Source organism: Cervus elaphus, chromosome 7 (genome assembly GCF_910594005.1).
Source record: "Cervus elaphus chromosome 7, mCerEla1.1, whole genome shotgun sequence".
Lineage (NCBI taxonomy): Eukaryota > Metazoa > Chordata > Mammalia > Artiodactyla > Cervidae > Cervus > Cervus elaphus.
This window is the reverse complement of record NC_057821.1, coordinates 22757257-22771680: the sequence shown is the minus strand read 5'-3', so window position 1 is coordinate 22771680 and position 14424 is coordinate 22757257. Positions and strand designations below refer to the sequence as shown.

The 14424-nt window shown below is 36.8% G+C and overlaps 1 protein-coding gene across 4 annotated transcripts in view; it reads left to right on the top strand.

Annotated features, from left to right (window-relative positions):
- Window positions 1-12692, top strand: part of MMUT (methylmalonyl-CoA mutase) — a 33682-nt gene extending 20990 nt beyond the window's left edge. For all 4 annotated transcript variants that reach the window (XM_043907688.1, XM_043907689.1, XM_043907686.1 and 1 more), the window contains exons 9-13: window positions 244-359; window positions 2700-2831; window positions 4208-4355; window positions 7084-7251; window positions 12223-12692. In XM_043907688.1, coding sequence (XP_043763623.1) covers window positions 244-359; window positions 2700-2831; window positions 4208-4355; window positions 7084-7251; window positions 12223-12351 — 693 coding nt within the window. In that variant the 3' untranslated portion in view covers window positions 12352-12692. The remainder of the gene's footprint in view (window positions 1-243; window positions 360-2699; window positions 2832-4207; window positions 4356-7083; window positions 7252-12222) is intronic.
- The last annotated feature ends 1732 nt before the right edge of the window (window positions 12693-14424 follow it).

The window sequence follows — 14424 nt, the reverse complement described above, 5'->3', positions numbered from 1 at the left end:
TAAACGTTGAGGGAGTGAATAAATGAAATGAATACCAAATGTAGGATACATGTTGTCTCTCTTTTTTTTTTATTTTGCTTTTGAAGTTAGGATTTTGAAACAGTTTCCATATGATACATGTGTGTGTGTATGTATGTGTATATGTGTGTGTGTGTGTGTGTGTATGTGTGTGTAGGTATAATCTGATCTCTGTTTTATTTTCTAATCACACAAACTGTCCCCTTCCCTACCTGTTTCTGTAAGGTCAAATCCACTAGGGATCAGGCTTTGGCTGAACGGTGTCTCGATGCTCTGACTGCCTGTGCTGCCAGTGGAGATGGGAATATTCTCGCTCTTGCTGTAGATGCAACTCGAGCAAGGTAAAGGATATGTAAGTTTGAAGTTTTCCAAATACTAAAAGTTGACCAGTTTAGCTTTTCAGAATCAGTCTTAAATAAGAGATTGACTCTATAAACCATGTGAACATAAAAGAAAATAATTGGAAACCAAAATAAAATTAATTCTTTTTTTTTCTTAAATATCTGTGTTTTAAAAACATTCATCCACTTTGCATGCAGTATATTAATAGCTATATTTCCCTGTGGCTCAGGACATTTGAAGCTCTTGTAATAAATCAATGTCACTGATTTACAGGTTCAAATTTGATGTTCTTTCAAGTATAGGAAAACATTAGTATGCTCACAATAAGCAAACCTGCCCTTTGTCAAAGGTGGACAGTATCTCTCTCTTCCTGAGCTGTGTACTATGTGGACATCTTTGAAAAGTTAGTCTAGAATAAAGGCAGTTAGTCCTTTGCCTTACAGAACATGCAGAAAAGCAAGTGACCCTGCAAAATCTTTTCTCCCAATATGATGATGTCACTAAAGAAACTGGTTTTGCTTTTATTGTTTATTGCTTAATATAATTAATATAATTAATGAACTCTTAAGTTGTTTCAGCTGCTTAAGGGATAGAATGAATAGAATGTAACTTTTTTGTTTGTTTTTCAGTTTTAATTTCTTAAAAGAAATAAGATGACTTCTCTGCTTAAAATCCTTCAATGGTCTCCCATTCCTTTTATTTTATTTTATTTTTTTATTATTATTATTTTTTTTTTCCAGTGGGTTTGTCATACATTGATATGAATCAGCCATGGATTTACATGTATTCCCAATCCCGATCCCCCCTCCCACCTCCCTCTCCACCCGATTCCTCTGGGTCTTCCCAGTGCACCAGGCCGGAGCACTTGTCTCATGCATCCCACCTGGGCTGGTGATCTGTTTCACCATAGATAGTATACATGCTGTTCTTTTGAAATATCCCACCCTCACCTTCTCCCACAGAGTTCAAAAGTCTGTTCTGTATTTCTGTGTCTCTTTTTCTGTTTTGCATATAGGGTTATCGTTATCACCTTTCTAAATTCCATATATATGTGTTAGTATGCTGTAATGTTCTTTATCTTTCTGGCTTACTTCACTCTGTATAATGGGCTCCAGCTTCATCCATCTCATTAGAACTGATTCAAATGAATTCTTTTTAATGGCTGAGTAATATTCCATGGTGTATATGTACCACAGCTTCCTTATCCATTCATCTGCTGATGGGCATCTAGGTTGCTTCCATGTCCTGGCTATTATAAACAGTGCTGCGATGAACATTGGGGTGCATGTGGAGAAAAGGGAACCCTCTTACACTGTTGGTGGGAATGCCAACTAGTACAGCCGCTATGGAAAACAGTGTGGAGATTTCTTAAAAAACTGGAAATAGAACTGCCATATGACCCACCAATCCCACTTCTGGGCATACACACTGAGGAATCCCATTCCTTTTAAATTAAACCCTAATCTTACTATGGCTCGTAAGACGGCTGAATGTAACTCTTGCCTGCTTCTCTGACCTTGTCTTATCCTGCTTCCTTTATTAGTGTCCCCAATTTCCTTCTTTCTGTTTTTAGCACATAACATATATTTTCCTACTTCTCAGAGTCATTGCATTTAGCATTTCCTTTTTCAAACACTTTTCCTTCTTAAGTTCCCTTGAGTTTCTCTTTCTCATCATTTAGATCTTAGTTCAAAAGCTGTATCTTCATGTCTTCAACTGCTTTAAAACAGCTTTCTCAAGCACCTCATTCTATTTTGCCTATTTTAATGACTTTATAGTACTTACTACCATATGAAATTATCTTATTTATTTGTTTGTTAGTGTACTGTGTGTATACTCAGACTGGGTGATATGCTCTGCAAGAGTATGTTTTTGTTTTTGGTTGTATTTATCACTATATCTTTAGCACTTACCAGTGCTTGCCCCATATTAGGTACTCAGTACATGTTGAATGAATTAATAAAAATGAAATATGCTATTAATAAAAGATTTACTTTTTGTCAAAGAAAAACTCACTGGGAATATTGCTCTTTGCCCATTTATATTGCTAAGTAGTGAATTGCTCAGTAACGTTTAGATACTTGTCTATTAGTAGTTTTTAGGTCATTTGGTCATTTTTCAGTTGACAAATGTTGAAAAGAGATCACATTGTATAAAGGTATCCAGAGTATTTTTTTTCGTAAGTATTCTGAGGAAAGATGCAGTCATGAATGCAGTAAAGAGCATTCAGATTTAGGTTTTTGACAGTGGTAATAAAATATGTCTAAGTATATTGAATATTAAGATAAATATTATACCCCAAATAGTGATGATGTCAGAACCTCCATTTAATATTTTAGATGTACAGTTGGAGAAATCACAGATGCCATGAAAAAGGTATTTGGTGAACATAAAGCTAATGATCGTATGGTGAGTGGAGCGTATCGCCAGGAATTTGGAGAAAGTAAAGAGATATCATTTGCTATCAAAAGGTAATGTGTGAGATTTCTTGAACCAGAATGCCATCTTTTCTGTTAACACGGTTCTCATGTATCTACTGTGGGCTTAATTTTCTCACATACCACTGGAAAATATTGATATTTGACTTATACTTTTTTCCTTAATCTGTAGCTTTACTAAAATAATATTTTGAACTTTGACCACAGTCCCCTTTAGGAGTTTCTCATTTAAAGCAAATGTTTGTTTAATTAATGTTGATATTGCTTCACATCCTCCAGGGACTTAGATTTCAATCTCCTGAAGATGGTACACTTTTATATTTGCTTAGCTTTTATTTACATTGTTTAATCCCTCAAATAATTATAAAATATTTGCTTTTCCTATTTGAAAGTAAATATTTGGTTGCCATCTATGAATAAGTTAAAATCAGTCATTACTGAACTGACAGTAAGTAACACAGTCCAACATGAGCTGGAAATATGAATTACTATAAACTGACCATGTTTCTGTAGTGTGAGGAGTAGCTTCCTGATGATTGGTTTTCTCAGCCTCTGTAATAAATTTTCCACAATTATGTCACTACTCATATATGAGATAAATATCAGAACAGCCAAGGTGAAAGTCATCAAAATGGCACGTGTTTTTTTCTTTTAACAAAAGTAAATTTGTTTCTTAGTGCTTTTTAATCTGGGGCGTACATTTATTGACTTAAGCAAGCAACTATTTTGATAATACATTATCATAAGATATCACATTGAGGCCACTTGGAGGAGTTCACACTTGTGAATGGTAAGTGAGATATGGACAGTCCAAAACAGTTAGTGAGTCAAGAATATGTACAAATAATTCTGAAGGCATTTTTTAGTTAATATTTTACTATTTCTGCATTACTCTGGAGACTGTCTTAAGAAGTTGTAAAGTTGTTGTTTTCTCATCTTGCTTCACTGTGATGTTCTCAGTGTTACAGACTTACAGTCTTTCAAATTCTCTTCTAGGGTGGGAGATGGTAAACATTCAGGCTTTAATTGAGTTCTTGATGTAAAACAAAGGTATTAATAAAATATGAATAAACAGATTAGGTGTTTTTATATGAACTTGAAAGATTTGCTGCAGGTAAATTATAGTTTTATCTTACCTTTGGGCAATTAATGTATAACTGTTATATTTTATTTAATTTTTGGTATCTAATGCCTTTATTCTCACTTTTATTTGCTAGCCCCTTAAATATAACTCTTCTATAACATCATAATCTTGAAGGTCTGTGATGCTATTTCTTTACTGACTTCCTGTCCTGAAGGTTTCTTTCTAGAAGTGATACTCACACCTGCTAACACTAAACTGTCTTTTCTTTTCTTTTTTTTTTTTTAGGACTCTTAAGCCTTAAAATATATTTTAAAATGTTCCTTAGGGTTGAGAAGTTCATGGAACGTGAAGGTCGCAGACCTCGTCTTCTTGTGGCAAAAATGGGACAAGATGGACATGACAGAGGAGCAAAGGTTATTGCTACAGGATTTGCTGACCTTGGTTTCGATGTGGATATTGGTCCTCTTTTTCAGGTATTGAAAACTGTTGGGAGGAATTTCAAGTGCTGTTGTTACCTGCTGCAGATAGGTCAACTGAAATGAAGACTAAAGAGTATTCCCTGAATTTTTATTGGGAAAGAAGTAAACCTTACTCTTGAGGCCCAGCCTTTATTGAGTCTTCCATTAGTTTTCCTGTTTGGGATTTTAAGATGTTGCTCACAAAAGCTAGAAAAAATTCTTACGATAAAGAGTTAGCCCAGACTTCTGGGTATGTGTCCTTAAACTGTATTGGTAGATAAATATGTAAATTGTTTAGAGTCTGACACATTTAATGTGAGTTTTGTTAAGAATCTTAAATATATTTCATATTAAATAAATTGTATACAATGTATTTAGTTTGCTTTCAGTCTTCTAAGTTCAATACTTTTCCATTCTATTTTCTTACTCACACTTTGCTATCCCTTTGCTGTAGTTTATTTGTTTGCTTATTTTAAATAGTGACCAAATATAATGCAAATATTTAGTGGTTAGCTTTTGGGAAATGTTTTTTCATAAAACAAAAGAATTTTAAAAAATTGTTGTCAGCCGTTGGAACCTAAAGAAATTTTACAAATAACTGAAAGTTCATTTCCCCATCAAATACCATCTCTAAAAATATAATTTGTCTTTTAGTACCATCAGCTTTGTTACCATAATTCTGCATCATTTTAAAAAATAATTATAAAAAATATTTATCGTTATCTGTAGCTGAAGGTACAATCATGTGGTACTTTGATGACTGATTAAATAAAAATATTAGATTTGATATTTTAAAAATTGCAACATTTGATAATTTCCAGTTTGACTTATATAAACATAAGGCATGGAACTGAATTATTCAAATGGAGTTTTAATCTGATAAATCTTGGTAGCATGGATGATATGAATAACAAATCATGCTTAAATTAAATGCCTTATTTTTAAGAAATCAATAGCAAGAATATGCACATTTTTAAAAGGTTTTAATTTCATGTTAATATTTTTCACAGACTCAACGTTTTACCAATATGTTATATGACTTTCCTTGGGATCTTCTTAAATGTGGTTCCATTAATGAATATCAGTTTGGTTCAGTCGCTCAGCCGTGTCCGACTCTTTGTGACCCGATGAACCGCAGTACTCCAGGCCTCCCTGTCCACCAGCTCCTGGAGTTTACTCAAACTCATGTCCATTGAGTCAGTGATGCCATCCAACCATCTCGTCCTCTGTCGTCCTTCTCCTCCTGCCTTCAATCTTTCCCAGCATCAGGGTTTTTTCAAATGAGTCAGCTCTTCCCATCAGGTGGCCAAAGTATGGGAGTTTCAGCTTCAGCATTAGTCTTTCCAATGAATACCCAGGACTGATCTCCTTTAGGATGGACTGGTTGGATCTCCTTGCAGTCCAAGGGACTCTCAAGAGTCTTCTCCAACACCACAGTTCAAAAGCATCAGTTCTTGGGCCTCAGCTTTCTTTATAGTCCAACTTTCACATCCGTACATGACTACTGGAAGAAGGAATTAATGAATATAGAATCCTTTGTTTTTGCACTAAAATTTTGAGTCTTAAAATCTTGCCAAACTCCAAGAAAATTCACAAATTTTTATAGTATTTTTTCTGCTTATAATTTTGCAGTGGTTTCTCAGATGGTCTTATCCTTCCTAGTTGTCTTGATTTACATTGTATGTACCATGAGAGACATGTAGGTACTTTTTTTTATATGAAATGATTTAAATTCATGTACATTATCAAAGCAATGTCATGGACTCATAACAAAGGAGATGTGATCTTTGTTAATTCATAATTGAATGTTTGAAAACATCCTTTATAATTTTATATCCCAGTAGTAAACTAAGATAATAAATGAGAGACATGGCCTCACCTGAACCATCCCTTCTCTTGTTTATACACTTCCCTGGATGCTATAGCCCCTTAACTAGTTTCTTCAATTCTCCTGTTATTTTGCTCCATGAAGTGAAAGTGAGATTGTTATTCGCTCAGATGTGTCTGACTCTTTTTGACCCCATGGACTGTAGCTTGCCAAGCTCTCCTCTGTCCATGGAATTCTCCAGGCAAAAATACTAGAGTGAGTAGCCATTCCCTTCTCCAGGAGATCTTCCTGACCCAGGGATTGAACGTGTGTCTCTTGCATTGCAGGCAGATTCTTTTACTATCTGAGCCACCAGGGAAGCCCTGGTTTGCTCCATATATTACCGTTAATTTCATATTTCCATGGAAGAACAAGGTCCTGGTGCTCCATAGCCCACCATCTTGTGTCTTGTCATTCAATTTTTAATCCAAAGGTTCACTTTTTATGTTGCATTTTAAGTTCAATCTTTAATTCTTTTTTTTTTTCAATCTTTAATTCTTTCTAGATCCTATCACATGTTACCTCTCAGTTAATGTTGGTAATGAAGACAACAGATGTATTTTTTAAAAAATTATAATGAAGAGATAATATATTTTGCCTATATCCCCACTTTATCTTAAAGATTTTGTGGGGAACTTCATCTTGATATAACTTAAATTTAATTGATAGATGGTAGAGCTAGAAGCAGACATAGCACTGGTGTTTATTGCAACAATTGGATGAGGTGGTATTTGAGAATGGTGAAATATGAAGTTATATTCACATCAAGATTTTTAATGAGAAAAATTTTGGAATGTCGACTGAAGTAGTTACAACACTTTAGAAACACTTGTTGGGGTTAATGCTGACTTGCGTCTTCACTCTGTAACTGTTCAGACTCCCCGGGAGGTGGCCCAGCAGGCTGTGGATGCAGACGTGCACACCGTGGGCGTGAGCACCCTCGCCGCCGGGCACAAGACCCTAGTTCCTGAGCTCATCAAGGAACTCAACGCCCTTGGACGGCCAGATATTCTTGTCATGTGTGGGGGAGTGATACCTCCACAGGTATTTCCATCTCCTACATTTTCTAGTCCTGTACTGGGACTGCTGAGTAACAGTAGTTTGTATGTAATTATTTAATTTACTGTATGCTTTCTCTAAAAATGTGTTGCAGAGTTCGAGCCAAATTAGAACCAAATTATTTCCTAGTGCTTCTACTAAGTAAATTCTACAAAAGTGGTCAGTGTTATTTTCTGTTTAGACTATATTATAATTCAGTATGCATGCATGCGTGCTAAGTTGCTTCAGTCATGTCCAACTCTTTGCGACCCCATGGACTGTAGTCCATCCTCTGTCTACGGGATTCTCTAGGCAAGAACATTGGAGTGGTTGCCATTACCTCCTCCAGGGTATCTTCCCGACCCAGGGATTGAACTTGTGTCTCTTAGGTCTACCTGCATTGGCAGGTGGGTTCTTCACCACTAGCATCACCTGGGAAGCCCTCAGTATGCATAATTTAATAATATATAATGCTTCTATGAGAGAGTTGCCTCTCTCCAAATTAGTCACTTAGATAGAGATCTGTCTTCTTCATATTCAGGAAGCACTGATGGAAAAGGAAAGGCTAAAAGTAATAAAATCTCACAACTGGAATAGAGAAGAATGGTGAACACACAGTGAGGCTATCAGTGCTCCCCAGGGAAAATGTGAACATCCCTCATCCTGGCAGTGAAGTCAGTCCTTTAGCTGATCAGTCCGTAGCACTTGCTTCTGTTGTTTCAGAGTTGCTAGCTTGTTCATTTCCTCCATATCCCCATCCCTGAATGCTGCCCTAACTTAGCACTGTATCAATTACATGGCCCTATAAAACCCCCTTTTTAATGAAGCTAATTCAATTGGAATATTGTTTTCTGAGAGCCAAAGACACCTAATTCAGACATAAATGGAATCAGCCTGTCCTGAAAATTATGGCTGAATGGAGATGTGGATTCTAGAACAAGAATGAGAATCCTCTTAGGAAAAGATAAATGGATGCTAGGTAACAATTAATTTATTAAGGAGACAGGGACGCTGTCCATATACAACCTTGTGCTGTGTGTGCTTAGTCGCTTAGTCATGTCCGACTCTTTGTGACCCACGGACTGTAGCCCGCCAGACTCCTCTGTCCATGGGGATTCTCCAGGCAAGAATACTGGAGTGAGTTGCCATGCCCTCCTTTTGGGGATCTTCCCAACCCAGGGATTGAACCCAGGTCTCCCGCATTGCAGGTAGATTCTTCACCATCTGAGTCACCCGGGAAGCCTGTGAATACTGGAGTGGGTAGCCTATCCCTTTTCCAGGGGATCGTCCCAACCCAGATATATGACCTTACCAATCAGTTAAAATAGTTAAGGTATAACCTGGGTCTATTTCCAATCCAGTTTTTAATAATATCAAATTGTGTTTTTACTGAGAATGGAAAAAATATTGAGTTACAAGAACTGTATATGAGATTGCTCCTAAGCATATGACCGTACGTACTACAAAGGCCCCACTGCTATATAGCAGGAACCTGTCAGTGAAATGTGACTTGGTGCCCATGTCTACAGTTTTTCTCCTTCTGCTACAATTAAGAATATAAAATAATGATTGTATACACTACTTAAGAATTGAGAAAATACATACGTATGAGCTTGTGAGGTTGGTTATAATGTGGGACTGGCAACCAAGCTGTGTATTACTTCTTTCTAACAAAGCAATACTTAATGTGGTATAGTCAACACAAAAGTGGTTTCGTTCCCTTGTGGCTCAGATGGTAAAGAATCCGCCTGCAGTGCAGGAGACCCAGGTTTAGTGCCTGGATGGGGAAGATCCCTTGGAGAAGAGAATGCCTACCCACTCTAGTATTCTTGCCTTGAGAATTCCGTGGACAGACGAGCCTCGTGGCTCATCAGATACGACTGAGTGACTATTTAATTTTTATTTATTAGTCAACACAAAGCTGTTTTTGTTAGCACATTTGCCTCTTATTTTGATAAGTATAGTTTATTATTTGAGAATATAAAGGGCTTTAATTCTTTATTACTGTCTGACTATGGAACACTTATATCTGTATTGTGGTTTTAGAGCCCATAATATTAATACCTAAGCTCTTAGGCATTATATTAAAATGTAAGACCCAAAATAATTAGGCAGTACAAAGTAGTGGCATTTTTCAATTGATGCCAGCCAGGATGGTAGGGAGTTTGGGGGAGAATGGATATATGTATATGCGTGGCTGAGTCCCTTTGCTATTCATCTGAAAGTACCACAACATTCTTTTTGGTTATACTCCAATACTAAATGTTCTTGGTGTTAAAAAAAAAACAAATTGAGAAGAAATGCAGGCCTGTATACAAGGGGCTGACATTTCCAAGACGTATATATCATAGAAGTCCCTGGATATTTAAATTACCTAGAACATCTGTGGGTGTTTGCTGTGCTTTTTCCTCATGAGTTTAAAGATGAAGGATCATTTTTTATAATGACACACTTGTGTGTTAATATGGGCATCTTTTTTAATATAATGATATCAGTTAACACCCATGCATTTTTCTCATTACTTGTTTTCAGTAAATATATAAAATGATGCTATTATTCAGCTGAAAGTCTCTTAGCTTTTAAATTAGAGAGCACTAATGTATGGCTGTTAATCAAAATGATTTAACCATTGCCATTGTGGAGCTTATAGCAATAATATATGTAAAGTGCCACTACAGAATTATGGTATTACAAGAATATTACAAGGAAATAATAGAGACAGAAAAGAAGTATTTGGGGGATAATTAGCACGACCATGTAATTTATCATCTCATGTGATCAGTTTTGAGAATAAAAAATGGATACTACTTAAAAGGGTGCTGCAAAAACAAGCAATTCAATTAAAAACTGGGCAGAAGATCTGAATAGACATTTTTTCAAAGATGACAAATGGTCAACAGGTACATGAAAAGATACTCAACATTACTAATTATCAAGGATGTGCAAATCAAAACCACATTGAGATATCACCTCATATCTGTTAGAATAGCTGTCATCGAAAAGACAAGAATTAACAGGTGTTGTTGAGGATATGTAGAAAAGAGAACTCTTATGCACTGTTGGTGGGAATGTAAATTGGTGCAACCACTGTGGTGAACAGTACAGAGAATTTTCAAAAAGTTAAAAATAGAGCTATATATGATCCAGCAATTCTAATGCTGGATATTTATCTGAAGAAAACAAAAACACTAGCCTGAAAAGATATATTTGCCCCCTCCCATGTTCATAGCAGCATTATTTACGATATTCAAGACATGGAAATAATCTAAATGTCCATCATGGACATGGATGGATAAAGAAAATGTGACACACACATCCACAGAGGAATATTATTCAGCCATAAAAAAAAATCCTTATTTTATGACAACATGGGTGGACCCTGAGGGCTTTATGCTAAGTGAAAAAAGTCAGACAGAGAGATGCAAATATGGCATGATCTTACTTATATGTGAAAGAACAGATTGGTGGTTGCTAGAGGCAGCGGGTAGAGGGAAGGTGAAATGAGCAAAGGGGGCCAAAAGATACAGGCTTTCAGTTATAAAACAAATGAGTTCTGGGAATATATGTACAGTGTGGTGACCATGGTTACTAGTACTGCACTGCATATTTGAAAGTTACTAAGAGAGTAGCAAGTAACTTTGTAACTGAGGAGTAACTTAGAGACCAAGGACTGAGGACGTTGTTGTTGTCTGGGTGCTAGGCAGTGTCCGATTCTTTTGCTACCCCTTGGCTGTAGACTTCCAGGCTCCTCTGTCCATGAGATCTCAGGCAGGAATACTGGAGTGGGTTGCCATTTCCTTCTCCAGGAGACCTTCCCAACCTAGGGATTGAACCCACATCTCCTGCATTGGCAGAGGGATTCTTGACCACTGAGCCACCAGGGAAATCCTCAAGTACTAAGTAACTAAGAGAGTTACCAAGAGCTCAGTGTTACATGGTTTTCAGTAAATCTTAAAAGTTCTAAACTCATATGTGCACACACAAAATTTTTTTACTTATTTATGGTAATAGATGTTAACTATATCTACCATGGTGATCATCTTACAATGTATACACATATTAAATCATTAGGTTGTACACCTGAAACTAATGTCAGTTATACCTTAAAAAAAAAAAAAAAAAAGACTCATGGAAAGAAAAGGTATTGCAATAGTAAGCACAAGCCAGGATGTCCTGGAAATATGATCACCCTAGTGAATGAGGATTAGGGCTTTAAAGCATGTCCTAAACTTGATATAGCTCCAAATACGCTGATGTTAAAACAATCTAAAGCCTGGAACAATATTTGTGCCTGGGAATCTTTTTTCACTCAAACTTTGTGTTTAAAACAAACTAACAAACGGCAGCAACAACAACAGAGAATTTTTTTCAAATGAGTTAACATGAGTTTGAGCAAACTCCAGGAGATAGTGAAGGATAGGGAAGCCTGTCCTGCTGCAGTCCACGGGGTCACACAGAGTCGGACACAGCTGAGTGACTGAGCAACAACAACAATTTTCATTTATAGAAAATCTAATTCCAGCATGAAGCCAGATTCAAAGTACTGCCGTTCACTAGCGGCAGACAAAGCACCTTGGAGGAAATAAATAGCCTGTAAATCTGAACCTATAATGTGATACTAAATTTAACACAAATCATGGCAAATAGTAAAAATTTAGGTGAGGTAATACGGTTGAGGGTCCAGAAGTTCTCAGCTGGTGGACCATACAGCTTCCCACCACAAACAATACACTGAGGTATTTGGGAAATGGGCAGAATGTCTTTTATTCTTTTAATGTCCTGGAGTGTAAGGGTTAGGGTTGGGGCAGACCCAGTCATGGAGGATTTTTTTAGCCCCAAATGCCAGTAGTGTACCAGATGAGAAAGTTTGCGGCACTGAGGATAAAGAAGAAAGGACAGCATTCATTGTCCTTTTGTTTCACTTTCTTGAAATAGAAATACTGTCTCTTCTATTAATAAAATAAATTCTTTCAACAGGATTATGAATTTCTGTTTGAAGTTGGTGTTTCCAATGTATTTGGTCCTGGGACTCGAATTCCAAAGGCTGCCGTTCAAGTGCTTGATGATATTGAGAAGTGTTTGGAAAAGAAGCAACAGTCTATGTAACATCCTGTTTGGGGGTTAGCTTTTTTCTAATCTATTCTTTCAGTAATAATCAAAGAGGCCATGTCTTCAAATTATTCAACACCTAATATGTGCTTTCCTGAAAGCTTTACATTAAAATACCTGACTTATAAGAATGCTGTCATGCTATGTGTGTGTGTGTACAGTTTTACTTTAATGTTAAAAATTAAAATTATCCTTAAAAACTCTCTATAATACATGCTAAGTACTTTGTCAGAAACTCGAGAGAAAGGTATTATTTTTAACAATCGTTATATTTCTTTGAAATATTTCTTATAAATCGTTTACTTTCTGTTTTAAGAATTAAACAATGCCTAAAGCAATTTGACTAGTTCTATTTTTTCAGTTCAGTTCAGTCACTCAGTTCAGTCCGACTCTTTGTGACCCCATGGACTGCAGAACACCAGGCCTTCCTGTCCATTACCAACTCCCAGAGTTCACCCAACTCATGTTCATTGAGTTGGTGATGCCATCCAGCCATCTCATCCTCTTTCGTCCCCTTCTCCTCCTGCCCTCAATCTTTCCCAGCATTAAGGTCTTTTCCAATGAATCAGCTCTTCCCATCAGGTGGCCAAAGTATTGGAGTTTCAGCTTCAGCATCAGTCCTTCCAATGAACACCCAGGACTGATCTCCTTTAGGATGGACTGGTTGGATCTCCTTGCAGTCCAGGGGACTCTCAAGGGTCTTCTCCAACACCACAGTACAAAAGCATCAATTCTTGGGCACTCAGCTTTTTTTATAGTCCAACTCTCACATCCATACATGACTACTGGAAAAACCATAGCCTTGACTAGTCCTATTCTTTAATTTGGTTTTAATTGATTTAAACACCAGAAGATATAATCCATATGTAAATAAAATAATTATACCTATCTTGGAAAAAATAGTAGGAGTGTTTATGAAGGGACTATATTGTGGTTGTGGTCCTCAGTCAAATTCTACCAGAATTACTTTGATACAGGTATTAAGTCAGACCCGAAGTTGGAATGGGGAGACAGGAAAGAAATAGCAGAAATTCTTCAGGTGACTTTGCTTTCATCTTAGACATGAACATGACCCCCCTGTTATTTCTGGGCTTGGCTTAAGACCCAGGAGAGTGGATCTTCATGAGTAGTCCCTAAAATGAAAGTTCTTAGGCTCTTACTTAGCATGGCTTCCTCCAGAATGATGATATGAGCTAGGAGTGTAGAAGGGCTATTGTGTATGTATCTGAAAAGACAGTGATTTGATTCAGTCTGAGTCTGGAGACTTGAGAACCAAGGGAGCCCATGATGTAAATCCCAGTCCAAGGGCCAGAGAAGATGCAATGTCTCAGCTCAAATTAGTGAGATGGGAAAAAAGTGGTGAATTCCTTCTTTCTCTACCTTTTGTTTTTGTTCAGGCCCTCAACAGATTTCATGGTGCTCACTCACATTGGGGAAGGCAGTCTACTTTGCCAAGTCCACTAATTCAAATGCTAATCTTATCTAGAAACACACAGACACACCTAGAAATAATGTTTAATCTGGGTACCCCATTAAGTTGACATGTAAAATTAACTATCACAGAGCCCTTTAACACTGCCGATGGAGATGCGCAATTATGTAGCTACTATGGAGGAGGAAATGGCAAATCACTGCAGTATTTTTGCCTGGAGAATCCCATGGACAGAGGAGCCTATTGGGCTACAGTCGATGGGGTTGCTAAGAGTTGGACATGACTTAGCAGCTAACCACCACCATCGAAGATGACAGCGCTCAAAAAAATTTAACAGAATTACCATATCGCCCAGCAATTCTACTTTGGATATATATCCAAAAGAATTCAAAGGGACTAAGATACTTGTACATTAATATTGTGTATTAATGTTCATGGCGGCATTATTTACAGTAGCCAATAGGTGGAAGCAACCCAAGTGACCAGTGACAGATGAATGAATAAGCAAATGTAATAAATACATATAATAGAATACTATTCAGCCTTAAAAAGGAAATTCTGACACATAACAGATGAATCTTGAAAACATTATGCTAAATGAAATACTTCAGTGACAAAAGGACAAATATTGAATGATT